The sequence below is a fragment of the Lytechinus variegatus genome, chromosome 5, assembly GCF_018143015.1.
Source record: "Lytechinus variegatus isolate NC3 chromosome 5, Lvar_3.0, whole genome shotgun sequence".
NCBI lineage: Eukaryota > Metazoa > Echinodermata > Echinoidea > Temnopleuroida > Toxopneustidae > Lytechinus > Lytechinus variegatus.
Genome location: NC_054744.1, coordinates 30,125,163 through 30,142,333, shown reverse-complemented (window position 1 = coordinate 30,142,333; position 17,171 = coordinate 30,125,163). Strand labels below are relative to the sequence as shown.

Below are 17,171 nucleotides of genomic sequence, written 5' to 3'. Positions count from 1 at the left end.
ATGATATGTTCCATTCACATTTTCAGAAAATTAGCAAAATGCGATTTGTTCCAAAATCGGATCGCGAACAGTCGTAAGGTGTGCGATGGCCTTAAGGTTGCTCGATCGAGACATTGACAGAGAAAAAAGTCATTCATTTTTGCGGGGCTATCTTTTTGCATTTCGGAAATATCGTGCGAAGAGTTGAGGGGGGAATATATTGGCCCCCAGTCCTTTTAGGGTTTATGTCAGTGCCCCCCCGTCAACAACAAAAACAAAAACAACAATACCCTACTTGACCCTCGGTACGCTAATGCCCTGTTCCTCGATCGGCCCTCCGCAATGGATATTACAAATCAGGCAAGGGGGGGGGGGAATGGTGGGGTTTTTAAGTAATTTAGAAAAGTAGAAAAAGAGATAATTATAAAAATGAAGAAGAGGAAAGGGCAGGATGGGGAGAGGGGAGAGGAGCTGCATGAGAGGCCTGGGGCCGGATGAGGAGGGCGGGGAAGAGGAGGAGGAGGAGCCGGCCGGGGGAGGACGAGGGAGGAGGAGAAGCTATAGGAGGAGGAGGAGGGGGGGGGGGGAGGGGAGAGGAGGAGGAGGAGAGGGGTAAAACTTGGAGGAGGGAGAAAGAGGAGGAGGGTGGACTCGGAAGAGGGAGAGGAGGAGGAGATCCTCGGCCCTCTAATGGATGTTCCAAATCAGGCTGAAAGGGGCCGGGGGAGGGGGCAGCCTGGCGAAATTCAGAAAAAAAAAAAGAGGACAGAAGGAGAAGACAGACGAGGAAGAATAAGAGGAATTAAGAAGAAATAGAGGAAGAATAAGAAGAGGAGGAGGATAGGGAGCTAGGAGGAGGAGATGGAGGAGGAGGAGGAGAAAGAGGGGAGGAGGTCTCGGGGCCGGTGAGGGGGGGGGGGGAGGAGTAGGAGGGGGAGGGGAGGGGCGGGAGGAGGAGGATCGAAGAAGAAATAATCAATCCTTCTTGGACTTATGTTGTCATGAGCGCAAGCTGGCGCTATATAACAAACACATTATTTACATTTCGTGAGCAGTCTGGAGAATTTATTGAAGAAGGACGGAAGCAAAATCTCCGACTGAAACTCCGGGTAAAATCTCATTTATTGTCAAAATGATATTCCCAGACTTCGTCACTAGGAGCACTTTACAATTTAGGTAAGACAAATATTAATATCTCATCTGTTAAAATGTGATAAAGATTGGATTGAAAGAACAGAGTATATGCAGACTTGTGATTTGTGTGTGATGAGTGTGACTTGTCGTGAAGGCAAGAAGTCAACCGGGCCGTGCCCGTAGCAGCAGGTTGTCGTCTTGGCCCGGGCCGTCCCGTCATTCCCTCTGCGGACATAACTTGGCTGATCCCTTTGCTGATGGCGACTTTACTCTGCAAAGTCCCCAAAGCCCATCTGGGATTGTTATTTATAGTGCATGTAGCATATCTATCATGTCCATGCTAGGCAGCTGGCAGCCATCTGTTTTGAGGAGTTTTTTTAAACATTTTCATTTTTTTATCTCCTTGACCTAACATAGTGACTAACGAGTAACGTTCGACCAAAAGCTTCAGTCTCTGTTACTAGTCTGTATTTTGGTTGTTCCGCTGAACTGCGTTGGCTTACTGGTAAATACATAGACTGAAGTGAAGAGCTTGGAAGCCCGTACGTACATGTACAGACAACGTATTTTAGCAGTAACGTCGTTAGATCTAACAGCGGAAACCTAATTTTCCGATTTTTTTTTGTACATAAAATGTCACATTATGAAAAAGAAATCACATCCATATTTACGAAAAAATGTTTAAAATTCAGAAATATCGTACCTTAGATCGCAGTTACTGCTAATTCCTTTCAAATGATGAACGAAACATCGTCATCTTCGATCCTTTCGTTGGTCAACGTAAGTTGCCATCTTGGATGACGTCATCATCCTTATAGACGTATTTACCAGTCGCTATATATCGCGATTTGTGCTGCTGCTTTGCGCTTGTAGATGTGCGTGCGTTTGGAACTTGTTGCTCGCATTGATTGGCCAAGATATCGAAAATTTAATCGGAAAGCCTTGATAAAAGCACAACTCGTTGACGGCTGCCATATTTTCCTCTCCGGCAGAAAATTGAAAAAATAAGGAATAACCCGGGGAATAACTCTTCGGTAACGTATATTTTCAATATTTTATAGATTTTACATAGTATCAATAGAAAGATTAGAGTCTAACGAAAATAGTGGGCCTTCGTTCAAGATCTTATAATATCATTTAGAATCTAAAAGAAATTAAAATCAGGACAAAACCCGCCCTCCGAATTGTCGACCCAGATTACTCATGCAGGCTCGCACTAACATACTACCGTCGGTGAATGGGGAATTGGGGATTATAGTAAAATATCAGAAATTGTTGAATAATCCCCAGAAACGACGGTTATTCCTGTCTACTTGTACACTAACTTTGTTACAATTACACAGACTGCTCGCGATTGTCATTGTCAAGCCGCCATTAGGGATTAACAATGCAAAATCCTCCTGAAGGGGCTCGATTTTTTTCTTTATTTCATTAAAGTACATACAAAAAGAACTTGACCAAAATCAAGATTATTATTCCCTTTTGGCCTGAAATGCATCAAAACAGGGAAAAATAAACTTAAAAGGAATAAAAAACAACAGTGACTTACTTCGGCTGTCGCGCAACTCCCACTCCTTGGTATATCTGAACTTAACACTTCAGTCTCTGGTATTGGTGAGTGGAGCCAACGGAATTCAGCGGAACAACCAATATAACAGAGACCAAAGCTTTTGGTCTAATCTATGCAAGACAAATTAGTATAGACCATGATCTAACGTTAAATTATTAATGTTAACACCTCATTATTTTGTAAAACAGCTCTTTCGTTTTATTAAACAGTTGAAAAAAACCTCTGAAAATTGTTGAAAAATAATATATCACATCTTTCCATGAAATGTCTTTCTATTATACTTGAAAAGTAATAGTTGGAAGCTATCAAGAAAATAAGGAATAGATCTAGACCTAGGCCTAACGTTAGACCCGTTTCCCTTCTTTCTTGACTCTGTCTCTGAATCTTACTTTAAAGATTTAGATCTGTTTCTAGAGAAACATGTCAGTTGATATAAGATCTAGTTCTAGACTTTAATTTGTGGGAATGAATCATTTTTGGCAAAGCCAACAACAAAAATGCCTTTCAATTTTGAATTATGCCAACAGATTATATGAGCATACATAATCTACAACTTGTAGTTGTATGCCCAGGCCTGGGCTCCTTTCAATGACTTGAAGAAAGGAGATGGAATATAGTAGATCCAAGATTGCATTGTAAGGCAAGTCAATGAAATTCTGCCGTACCCTTTGTCCTATAAGTACAACTCATAACCTTGAACCTTGAAGAGTAGTCCCTTTCAGCAGCTTCAAAGCTATCCCAGGATGAAAACATTCTGTGTATCCATGCGAGGTGGCATGGTGAGGTATTTTTAAATTTCACTTATTTAGTGCATATCAAAAAAGGGTTGTAAAAAAAAAATCATGTGAAATTATATATTTGTAATATCCTGAAGATTTTTCCACATTTCAACATTGGTACAGATTAATTTAAGCAAATGAAGATATAACTGTTGAAAAATATTTCCGCTTGAGTGAGCACAACTTACTTTTGAAAAGTTGGTGAAAAATGATTTGTGTAGAACTTTGAAATAGTTATGCGAATAAAAGTAGGCCTTAATAATGAAGAACACATGAAATTTAGCTAGTAAAATTGATTTGAAGATATCTTTTACCTTTTTAAAACTTGTTTCCTTGCCAAAACACTACGAAAAGTGCATTGCGCCCCACCCCCTCCCCCAAACACCGAAGATATCATGACAATATTTGCTTCACACTGAGCTGTGATTTACATGAAATGGCTTAGGCTTGATTTTCAATTTGTTAATCATTGTCAAGCTTGTGAAAAGTTTGGAGAAACAATTATTAAATGAAAAATGAAATGTAAACCCACTTCAAACGATAAAAACTTAGTGAAAAATGCTGGAGATGTCTGATATAAACTTTTGTTTAGATTCAGTTTAATGTCCTCAGATCCAGCTGGCTCAAAAAGGGTAAAGGTTGTGCATACTAAGTGTTGAAAATTTAATTTGGATAGCAGAATTGTTACAAAATGCTTATTTCAATTGACTAAAAGTGCAAGGGAAATGTATGAGAAATGTTTCGCAGGGCAAGTTTGATTTCGCCCATTCCCCCTTGACACAGCGTGAAAAAGAGCATTTCTGCGCAAACAAATTTCTGCGAGCTTTATATAAATGGTCAGTGCTCACTCAAGTGTGATATTCTGTCAAAATTTTTTACTGACATTGGATAATGAGACCCAAATGTGTGAAAAAAAATTACCCACATATTGTTTTTTTTTTTTTACTTGATACTTGATGTAGTATAGCAGCTCATGTATACAGAGGCTATACTGGGATGACACTATGATTTAATCTCTTAATTTCCTGTCAAGAAAAGGAACCCAATTATTAAAGCATAATTAAGTTCAAAATCAAATATTCTATAAATCTTATTCTTGAATTAAAATTTGTTGACATGAAATGCATTATTATGTAAAAATTACATTTTTTTGTTGGCTTGCAAGAATGTGATAAAGTCTCACACTGATCCCACATTTAAACATTTATCAACATCAACTGAAATTTCCAGAAACCAATCTGTCAGAGTCATGAAAGAAGAGTACACCTTTGATTTTCTAGGTAGTTTTTTTAACTACATAAAAATGCATGTACTTCCAATTTCTATCACTTTCCAATTTTCTTCACTTCCCCTTTTCTTTGACACTTGAAATATGGCGGGGGGGGGGGGGGAAATGCACCCATTTCATGGATCTGTATTAAATAGAAACATGACATTTGAAAAAAAAATGTATGTGTGTAGACATTAACGCTATATCCAGAATTTTATTTCTACTTTAATTAATGAGCATATTGTTTGTCGAAAAAAGTAGATAACAATTTCCTCATTCAAGTGTAAGAGTGAGATTGGATTTCATCCTTCCTGTTTTCTTTTTTTCTTCCACAGATTACAAGCTAGGAGAATCTAACAGTAACTGTGAGGAAATCTACTTTATGTGCTAGATAATTTTACCACAAATTTCCAAGGCTTTGTCCAGTATAGCAGTGCCCGACTGAAGGAATACTAAAGGCGACCAGAGTCTCGATTGTGAAACATTTGGAGTTGCAAACCATGGCTGGGGTTATGAGTCATTTTAAGAAAAACAAAGGAGGACCTAATATGGTAGGTCAAAGGTCAAATGAAGAACTGTGGACAAGAACAGGAACATTTATCAACAAACCAACGAGGGGTTGGTTACACATTGAAGAGGAACTCAAAGAACATGGAGGAGTCTGCTATGGTGTTAGGGTGAGTAGCAATAATATTTGGATGACAGTTGACATTTGCAGGTGAAATTCATTGGGTCATATCCAAGTCTGTGCTACATGAATCTGGAAACCCATGATCATATGCAGAATTCAGAAAACAACAATTAAAAGAGGTTTCCTTTTACCCTGGAAGAATCATGATCTAGGCTTGTAGTTAAATATTTTTATATTTCTTCAGTTTGCAAAAAAAAGTCAGCACAAAATCTGTAAAAAAAACCTCAAATGAATCCTTGATAGGTATCGTATAGTCGAGTAATGCGGTACATGTAGGCTTAATGTCAAATCATTTCAACAAGAGTTTCGAGATTTTATTGCTAAGCATACTACACATATAGTCTTTCACATCCTACTGGGGGAACAAGTTTATGAATCCTTGATAGGTATCGTATAGTCGAGTAATGATGTTACATTGTAATTCATACATTCACTGTTTTCTTGACAATTAAGTATGCTTCTCTTTGTTTTCAAAGGACATTGTGCAAATTTCCTAAAGAAAAAAAATAATGACACTGATGGATTTCCATATTGAGCTTGATCGGACCAATCATAGCTCTCTTTGTAATACGGGTCCCCCTCTGGCCCAGGCATCGCTGCAACAGTTTGGTGGTTGTAAAAGGGACTCTGTTCATGCATTGTTAGCGTCAGCAATAATCTAGGCGGTGCTGCACCATCCCGAGTTTGCTCAATCTCCAGATTTTAGCCCAATTGGCCCTCTTCGCGATTAATCTCGAGATTAAAGAAACCCTGTCTCCACCATCGCAAGAAGAGGGATTCCTGCTTGAGCGAGGCATCGATGCATTATGGTCTGACGCTGTGAATAAATAATCCCGAATGCGTCTGCACCTACGAATTAGCGCGCTATTTCGCGCTATTTTACAAATAATCCCAAGTTGACTTGGGATTGCAATCTCGAGATTAATCCTATGAATTAGCGCAATAATTGCGTCTCCATTGCAAATAATCTCGAGATTGTTCAGATCGGGATAATTTGCCGGATCAGAAATAGCACGCTAATTTGAAAACTCAGGATGGTGCAGACGGCCCTTCTGTGTGGCCAGTACAGAATGTTTTGATTTGAGAAGTAGCATTTTTCCCTGCATAGGGGAGTTCACCTTGGCAATTAGCTTTAACAAGTAAAAATGCCAAAAATAATTATTAATTACATACATAAAGATATTGGGGAAGGTTTCAGGAAAATCCATCAAAGGTTGAGAATTCTATTAGAATTTTATAAAGTTTTTGATTTGTGATGTCCTGAGATGTCATTAATGAGTCGCTGCCCAAGTCATGTAATACATTGTATGAAATGCATAAATTTCAATGTTTTAATATAAATGATTCATGATAGCTAAAAATATGTTTCTTTCCGGAGCTGGTGTGATATGAATTGTCTGTAGATATATAAAGGTACAATTGATTAAAAAACATTTTCAATTTTTTATTTTTTTTTTAAAACCTCATTAGTCATTATGATATTGAGAAGCTGCTTGCATACAAGTCGTGTATGATGTCATAAAATTCTTATATCTTTTCCAATCTTTGATGTACATTATTTTCCATTTTTTCTGCTTGTAAACTTTTCGCCAGGGTTTACTTCCCCTTTCAATTCTAATTTGTGGTTTGACTGTCCATAGGAAATTGTGACACAATTCTCTACATATTTAGACACAGGTTCGTTTTATGATCTTGTCTGTTTTACTATAAATCATATTCAGATTAATAACCATCTGGGAATAATGACTGAATTAGTTTTCATTGCCATCATAAAACATGATGAAAGAGCGGTATGCAGCACTTGTACACTTCTGATATTTTTTGCTTCCCATTATTTTATTAAGGGAGTTCTTAGAAAAGTTAAATTTACTTCAGAATACCGACCAAAGAAATTATTGCAGCGATAATGTGCATGTTTTACTTTAATAATTTGCAATATCTCACCCAAATCCAAATTCATTGGCCCTACAGCTACATGGTCATGTATGCAGGACCAGGTGTTCCCTTTGAACCTACATGTATCCCATTCACTTTGAATTGTGACAATATACCTGTACAGTATATGTTGTTGTTTTTATATCTATCTGAATATAAAAAATAACCGTTAATTACTACATGAACTCAATCGGGGGGGGGGGGGGGGGGTATTCTGTTATTTGATAGTGAACAAGCGTACACTGTACCTGTACCTGTACCTGTATGTGAACTCTGAACCTGATCATCTCAGACATAATATATTTGCAATCTTCATTGTTGCGCTTGCTAGAATTTTATTCTGTCAAATAAAACAATCTCTTTGAATCGGTCTCGGTCAATATGAAATGTATATGAAATGTATATAATTATAATAAAGGATATGTGTAGTGTACATTACGTGTACTGAGGATGACATCCATGCAGTATGTTATTGCACTCCTATAATCAAGTCGGGTATGCCAGACTAACCATGGAAATCTCATTTGGTTGGCATGGGAAGATTCCCGGAGGCTATCAGTGATGTAAAAAGATTTGTATAATTTGAAGGTGTCATTTTGCTCTCATCGGTGAAACCACCTTTCAAGTGTGCTTGGCAGGAAGGAAGTAGCACGTGGGGCTCACAATTGCGGAGGTGTTGAATTGAAAACCGTAATTGCAGTGGCACTTGTCTAGAACATGGACCAAACAAGAAGAACAATGTACATGTAGCCCCCATGATCATGTACAGTATACAAATGAACATGTTTATTTGTGCAATGGACAGAATACTTCATGAGGTGAAAGATGAAACGATCCATTCAACGAGGCGTAGCCTGGTTACATGTAAATGGATCATTCATTTCATCTTTCACCGAATGAAGTATTTTATCCATTGTACGAATGAAAAGAACATTCATATTTGGTTTTTTATGACACCTAAAAATATATAATTTTTCATCTGAATTTTGATGCAAAATATGCTTGTTCAGTTGATTGTCGCGTACATACATGTACAGCATGCGCACTGCAAACACTGTTCATAGCCTACAGGTACTTGTAGTGCCTCCAGCGGTCAAGCGTGTGCAATGGACAAAATCATATGGATCCAAAATTGCACGGTTCATGATGTCATTGTAAAATGGACTGAATGATCGTTATCAAACAACCAATCAAATGACAAGGATCTAATTAGGTGTCGTATAAAATGTACTACATGTACTGTACACTCTATGTACATGTACATGAACATGTGTGAATGTAAACAGACACTTTGGCAGTTTCCACAATTTGTGATCTATAGTCAGGAGCAGCCCTGTAGAGGGAGGTGATGCCTAGTCTAGTGATGCCCCTTGATTTTTCATGTGAAAAGAAAGGAAGGAGAAATTTGTGCATTAAAAAGAGAGACCCGACGAGGACTTTAACCATTTAATAATTCATCTTTTGCAGTAGAGAGGAATAATGAGTATCTCTTTTGTATTAGACAATATTACAATAGCCTAGGATTCGGCCTGCATATGTCTCCAATCCCATAATGTATTGAAAATTACTAGCCTTATTAGCCTACATGTATGTTTTTTTTCTGCATTCTAAAATCAATATTTGTTAAAATGAAGTTCATGTTGGCCTATGTTCAGTACATGTAGGCCTACATGTACTTTTCAAAAGAAATCTTCACTTGTGTAGAAACATATTGCCTATTAATCATTGTTCAAGAAGAATCAATTGGACATTATGTTTACATTTACTGTACATTGATCTGGGTCTTGTGTCACAAATGAACAGTTTCTATATAACAAATTTTGTATCAGCCAATCAGATTGGATGATTTCAGTAGCTTTTAACTGTAATTGCATATTCGTGATGGTAACAAGTTTTATGAAACTGGCCCCAGGAATTGAGAATCTGTACAAACCATACTGTATTTTATAGGCATTATACATGTAGGCCTACATGTAGTATTAAAGTATTGAACTTGCCAGTTAGTTGGCGAGTGGCAGATAGCATGCTGGTGAGGTCCTGACAGATTTACTTCTTCTACCACATCCCTGACCTCTGAAACTCCCCTCAGAAAGAAAACAAAAGCTCCTCCTGTTGTGTCAGATCGCAGACTGGCATGGCACCACTTATGATCAAAAATCAAAACAAAAGTCCTTTGGAGAGCAAAATATTTAGGTCTACCTACAATTGGTTTGATATAAAGTGGGAGATTGTAGTCCGTTTTTGACTTGTTTTGTGTGTTCAGGAGACGGTGTACTTTGAATTGGTAAAAAAATTGAAGGTCATGAGCCCTATCATTGGTGCGCCATATTGTGCAGGACAAAGGTCATTTCTCAATATAGTTTACCCACTTTGTAGGTTTGCTCTTTATTACTCACAGAATTGTAAAGAAGACTTCCATTTTGTGACATGCAGGTAAATAGGGATTTGATTGAATAATATTTGCCATAAATTTGCACAGTACTTTAATAAGGAGATATCTAACACATGTTTTTCATGTTGCTGGCTCAAATCAGTTCTTTGATTTTTTTATTCTAAGGAAAAAAGTTACAGGGCTCTGGGTGATTTTACCCCTAAAATGCTGAAAAATACATGTAGCCCTGGGAAATCCCAATGTAAAATGTTGCAGATTTTATAGGCAGTAGGTTAAAAAATCCGCCCCCCAAAATGTACTTTTTGCCTGTATACATTTACACAGGCCTACATTTACATGTGATATAGGTCGACTTAAAGAGCCTGCTATGTCAACTTACAATTTTGTATCAAGGTTATCTTCCATTTCCGGCTTTTTCCTTCTTTTATTCATAGATCATCAGCCTTATTCAAGAAACCACGATTACCAATTCAAGTCCCGTACAGACAATGTTCAGTTAATATGCAAGCTTGCCATCTCCTATGCCATTAGTCCTTTAATCAAGAGATGATTCCTTAATGGACCTGGCTGGGTCGATCTCAGATTGGGAAAATTGATCCCTCAAAGATTTACTAGATATTCATTTGTTTTTTAGATGCAGAGCATAGATATGCAACCATATGTAGTACATGTAGGTCCATGAAGCATCTAATGGTCGGTATTGAAAAATTGTACATGAATTCTTGGAAAGCTCACCTCAACCTCCTCGCCTCCTCGGTTGGGCTCATGTTTCATGAATGAGCGGTATGCCCAAACGAATGGAGTTTGTGATTCATCAAGTTGCTGCATTTTGATTTGCCTTGTTGAATTGGTTTAACAAGGCTTGCCATTTTACAAATTATTTATGAATGAAATTCCAAATTTTACAAATTATGAATGAACTCATGTACATTTGGGTGTACTGCAATACTGTACAATGCTTGATAGTGTGTACTACATGTAGTGTGTTTACAGTTTTAAATGTCACGCATACATGTACACGTCCTGTTATCCTTTAAAAATACTTTTTTTAAATGTATTCATCTCTGTTCCTTATCAATTTTTTTCCCTTTGAAGTTTTATTGATCACTGTAATAGGAATGATAAGAAATAAAAAATTCCCATAGAAAATAAAAGAAAAAATAATAACCAAGAGAGAGAGAGAGAGAGAAACAATTCCATATTCACAAAAACCTCGTTTATAGTTGCATGAATCAGTAGTCAATCAAGTAGGGTAATTTCAAGAAACGATTTTTATATTGAATCTGCATGTAGATGCTCATTGTTTATTTTATTTGGTATTTATTTATTTTTTTGGGGGGAATATTTCTCAGTTTGATAATATTTCGGTTTTAGCATAGAGGATTTTTAATCTTAAATATTAATCTGTCTATTATATGTATTTGTTACTAATCCGAGTAAAATGCTTGCGTCATTCTCTTTCAGTATGTCGGCTGTGTGGAAGTGAAGCAGTCAATGAGGACACTGCCCTTTGAGATGAGAGGCCAAGTTACAAAGTAAGTTCTTCATTTTTCTTCCAAGTACAATTTTACATTGATACCCTTTTTACACAGGCTAAAATTTCCTTAACCCACTTTCTTTTTACACAGCATTTTTGCAAAGTGGGCTAACCCCACCTATAGTACGGGATTATTTGGCCCTGCAAAAAAGCAGGGTTATCCCACCAATTGCGGTGCTAAGAGCAATAGTACGGGGTTAAGATCGCATGTGTAAAACGAAAGTGGGCTAAGCTTAACCCCGTACTATAGGTGGGGCTAAATGGCAATTTAGCCCCACCTATAGTACGGGGTTAAGGAAATTTTAGCGTGTGTAAAAAGTGTACGAGTGAAGTACTTGTACTATGAATGATCGACAAAAACCACTAGTCCGGGGTTAGCGAGTTTCGTGTGTAAAAAGCAAGCATTCCTTATCCGGGGTTAGCAATAACAATTTGGCATGTGTGAAAAGGAAAAAAAATAGTACGGGGTTAAGGATAGTACGGGGTTAGCGAAAGTCCGGGGTTAAGAAAATTCTGTGTAAAAAGGGTATGAAAGGAAATGCTCATAAAACTGTTTTTGTCTCACCTGCATAGCAGAGTGAGATGGCGGCGACGTCAACATCAAATCTTATTAACCAAAGGTTAAGTTTTTGAAATGACAGCATAACTTAGAAAGTATATGGACCTAGTTCATGAAACTTGGACATACATGTACATGTAAGGTTAATCAAGTATCACTGAACATCCTGCATGAGTTTCATGTCACATGACCAAGGTCAAAGATCATTCAGGGTCAATGAACTTTGGCCGAAGTGGAGGTACAGTGTATTTGTTGAATTTCCATCATAACTTTGAAAGTTGATGGATCTGATTTATGAAACCTGGACATAATAGTGATAAAGTATCTTTGAACATCCTGTGCAAGTTTCAGGTCACATGAGTAAGGTCAAAGGTCATTTATGGTCAATTAACTTTGGCCAAATTGGTGGTATTTATTGAATTACCATCATAACTTTGAAAGTATATTGGTCTAGTTTAAACGTGGACATAAGAGTAAACAAGTACATGTATCACTGAACATCCTGTGTACATTTCAGGTCATATGTCAATGAACTTTGGCCATAATGGAGGTATCTGTTGAATTACCATCATAACTTTGAAAGTTTGTGGATCTGACTCATGAAACTTGGACAGTAATCAGGTATCGCTGAACATCCTGTGCGAGTTTCAGGTCACATGATTAAGGTCAAAGGTCAATGAACTTTGGCCATGTTGGGGGTATTTGTTGAATTACCATCATGAATTACCATCATACTTGTATCTCTGTAAGTGTATTGGTCTAGTTCATAAAGCATGGACATAAGAGTACCCAAGTATCACTGAACATCTTGTGAGAGTTATAGTAGTTGTCAAAGTCAGCACTGCTGCTGTATTGAATCTTGTGATGCAGGTGAGACCGCCAGAGGCATTCCACTTGTTGATTTATATCACTGAAGCATAATCACAATGAACGTAACAAGAAAGGGGAAGGATTCCCATTCCATCTCCTGTAAACCATGTATGAAAACTGATATTTAAGCATTTTGTAAACTTCATATTTAAACTTGATACATTTTATCCATAAAAAGTGAACTTGGACAGGATTGGTGAACACTTTCCATTTGCCAAATTTTGTGCTTTATCTCTATCAATTTTAACTCTAAGTTGTAAACAACTGTATGTTGTCAAAGAAAACTAGTTTGTATGCCAGAATCCAGATAAAATTGTAAACTTTTTCAAATTGTATTGTAGGGCCTAGGCCAGGAATATCAAAATAAAACAAGAGAAGGAAAGGAATCTACAAATATATTATCTATGACAAATTTGGTCTGAGCCAATCAGATGCAAGAATTTCAATAGCTTGTAACAGTTTTCAGTGAAAATCATTGACTATCTGTTTCATGAAATGCTCCCCTGGAGGATGATATTAGCTGTACGTGCGTTTCAGGCAAGGTCAAGATGGATCCCATCCGGTGATTACATTAGAGCATGAAAATCACACCTGCCTTCATGGAAAGCGAGACAGCATGGAGTCTCTGTGCTAACACAGCAAGCAAAATGTTTGGGATGCGTTCCCACAGCTGATAAAAAGAAGAAAAAAAAGAAAGAAAGAAAATTGAATGAAAAGCTACAGTAGAGTTTCTGTCTGGCCAGTGGTACACATACATACATGAAGACAACTCTTTCTTTTAATATTAAAATAGGTGGTGAGAGATACTAATAATCCTAAAATCAAGCTACAGGTAAATCTTGTAATCAATTGCAAATTTACATTTCATACTGCTTTGTTTCAGCAGCAAAAAAATGTATGGATGCATCTTCACTGCCGATTATTGAAAATTGAAGAAATGAAAATGAAGATCATTATATCATGATAAAATTTTTTTTTTCCCTCATTATTTGAATATATCGATGCACAGTTGTACACAGATCAATCGTTATAAAAAGGAGTACTGCAAAACAATAAGAAATCATGTACATCCTAGGTCCTCAAAACCAATCACAAATTTACATGTACAATAAACTGCAAGTTTTTCTTGCAACAGAAAGTTCAAATTTATTAAAGTTAATGAGGGACACATAATTTTCTCAATTAGATTTGTAATTTGTTTTCATTATTGAGCAGGAACTTGTATTTTTAGTAGATGGATCTTCAAAATTTGAACACATTAATTTCTAAGCATTTCATATTCAATATATTTAAAGATAGATATTGAACAAAAAAATAATTTAAAACCCTAATCAATGAAATCAGAAATAGTATTATCTTGAAAACTTTTAGATAATTATAATCTTATATCTGCCTCTTTCTTATTGTAATGTTTCATGATTTCATTTCTTTTCATCATGCTAATCATTTGTAAATATTGTGATTGTTATGATTTATTTCAATAAAAACTTAAAAAAAGAAAAAGAAATAGGATTAGCTATCATTAGCATGTTGTACATGTACTGTAGCTCCTCACCTTCCTGTCTGAAATGATGTTTACAGTCCCCAGTGCAGATTGTAGAGTGCCTTATGAAAGTAATGACACAAAATATTTTGAATTCTGCATGCAAAAAACATCTTCACAAATTGATGTCCTTATATTTTGTATTCTATAACTATTATTAAACTTAAAGCCACTGCTACCAACTCCTTGCTGCTACTCAGATGGTGATATTCCACATTTTAAACATTTTTATCATTAAAAAGTCCCTAAAAGTATAGAATATCACACTCCGAGAGTAGACATTTCCATTTGCTTTGTAAGACTCATATATGTATTTGGCATTTTTTTATCTCTAGCAATCCAATTCTTCCACTTGACAGGCAAGCTGTCACCTAGTTTATAATCAGCTCGTTCGATCCTTGTATAGTACTCTATATTTCACATGCCAGTGAACTACATAATGCGGATGTTACTTCAGGTATCCTATGAGCCAGAGCACTTGACTTAATATTAGGGTTTACACTAGGAATGAACTCTCTCCAGCAAATTCATGAAAAGGACAGAATATTGAGTAAGACAAGCGTTAATAATCATGAAAGCAGAAATCCTTGTATTGTCAGTTGCAGCGTCTATTAGAGTGTGGTTCTAGACAAAAATAATATGTTTTCACTTTTGGCAGGAAATTACTGAAATGGATGTTATCTTACTTTTTTAATTGTACTGTACAAATGCAATTCACTGACAAGATCCTTAATTAGAAAAAATACATGAAACAAAAACTTAAAGATTCCTCTAATACAAAATAAAGTACCTCAGAAGAGAGAAAAGAATATATATTAAAAGAAACTTTAAGAATTCAAATTTTGATAAAGAATTGATTGACAAAGAAAAAGAAAATCACTTTGAATATATTTTTTTATATTTTGGTTAATACCAGTAGTGTACACAGGATTTTTGAAGGGGGGGGGGGGTCGAGTTGAATGAAGATTTGACAAGCAAAAACAAAAAGAAAAAAAAGTTTTCACCCCTCCTCCCCAAAAAGAGGTCTTTTCATAACAAAAACATTGACAGGGGGGGTTAAACCTAGTCTGCTGGGCAAACCCTTCACTCGAAATAAGGGTCTGAATGTGCAGCCTACTCATGCCTTGTGTACTGAAGGCTCTCAAGTTTTGTCTGTGCTAGTCTTTGCGTGGAGGCACACTTGTTGATCAAAGTTCCAATGAGGGTCTGTGCCTGCAGACTAGGTTAAACCCCTGTAACCCCCCTGCCTGCATGCTTGATATCAATTTCATATCTTTTAATTATTCTCAGTTTATTTTATTCTACTTTCATTTGAAATTGCATGTACTTTATTTTCAAGCATTAAATACTTTTTTTCAATTAAAACTATACACATGTAGGGCACATATCTACATGTATGTTACAATACTTTAAAAATGAAAAAGAAAACAACAACAACAAAACAAAACAAAAAACATTAAGAGAACAACAGCAAAAAAAAAAAAAAAACGCCAAAATGTGCCAGACCAATGTAATGGGCATTGAGGCATGTACGTGTACAGTAGGGGAAGGCGGGGTAAGTTGAGCATAGGGGCAAGTTGTGCCACCACCTCCAGGCCAATAATGAATGAGTCGGACATTGTGGTGGTGTCATGTATTGATGACCCATTACATAACCCTTTACCCAACCATATTGTTTTCGACTTTGAAACAAAAAGTACTTTTTTAGACGGAAAAATACAAATTTCAGCGAAAAAAGTAAAAAGGGGTGTAAAATAGTTGAGTGCCATATGATAAAGAAATAATAACAATATTGTTAGACCAGGTATGGATCTTCATTCTTTTCATAGTCTATTAAATGATGGATGCATAAGAAATGAGTGGATGTGAAAATATCGCATTAAGTTCGGACTGGGGTACTTTGAGCCAGCCAACATGGGGCAAGTTAAGCCATGGTAATTCTTATGGTAATAAGAGTAAAAAATTAAAAAAAAACCTTGAAAAGTCATTGTTATGCAGGCAGAAAGGTGTAAATTCACATGGCAGTTCTTTTACTTTTAGCGGATGTTAGTATTTATAGAGAATTAGCAAGTGAAAAGACTTGAAATAAAAAATTGTCATGCTGCTTCTTCCCGCATACGTTTTGTACATATTTTTTGTGGCCCAACTTACCCCAGAAGGTGGCACAACTTACCCCATATATGTATGGGGCAAGTTGAGCCATTTGACATCGTTTTTTTCAAAGGTCACAATGAATTTCATTTTGGGGGTTGAAAGTTATATATACAGTAGGTGAAAAATGTTTCCCAAGAATCAAATTTAAAGGCAAGGTACTTATTTCTACAATATTATTAGTTACATCAATTCAAAGATGCAAAATGCAAACAGTGTCACAACTTACCCCGCCTTCCCCTACATGTAGGGCATCCAAGCTTGGTCATGGCCTTGATGTCATTGTGCTTATTTACCTGTTTGTGAAAATTGATATTCTAAAAACTATGTAATTCATTTTGTAAATTTGAGTCCATTCTATTTCATTACCCTCCCAACTGCAAGGGGGTTGGGGTAGGCATGTACCAGTACAGTGCCTACATGTAGACAAGTGCAAGCAAAAAGAGAGTGCTAGTATGCGTATGAAGTACAGGCTACAGGTATGCATGCATCTTGTACGTAATTACTTGGCTTTGCTGCCCATGTTTATGCACTTTAATTTGTAGTCAGAGAGAACTGGGGAAGTGAAAGGAAATAAGATTAGTCCTAAATCAATTTAATTTTAATGAATGCGCTGTGTATACGTGTACATGCAGCAAGTGAAAAGGCTCGTGGATACACGCATGTATTGTGGAAAATGTTGCAAAAATTGTGAAGTGATCTTGTTTTTCTTAATACAGACAGTACTAAAGAAAACAGCACACTGCATTTGATAAAAAGTT

General features: G+C 36.5%; 1 protein-coding gene across 2 annotated transcripts in view; it reads left to right on the top strand.

Moving 5' to 3' along the window:
• Positions 1 to 1,017: 1,017 nt before the first annotated feature.
• The window catches only part of LOC121415897 (SHC-transforming protein 1-like), an 85,504-nt gene continuing 69,350 nt past the window's right edge, over positions 1,018 to 17,171 (top strand). For both annotated transcript variants that reach the window (XM_041609278.1, XM_041609277.1), the window contains exons 1-3: positions 1,018 to 1,155; positions 5,068 to 5,409; positions 11,215 to 11,285. In XM_041609278.1, coding sequence (XP_041465212.1) covers positions 5,233 to 5,409; positions 11,215 to 11,285 — 248 coding nt within the window. In that variant the 5' untranslated portion in view covers positions 1,018 to 1,155; positions 5,068 to 5,232. The remainder of the gene's footprint in view (positions 1,156 to 5,067; positions 5,410 to 11,214; positions 11,286 to 17,171) is intronic.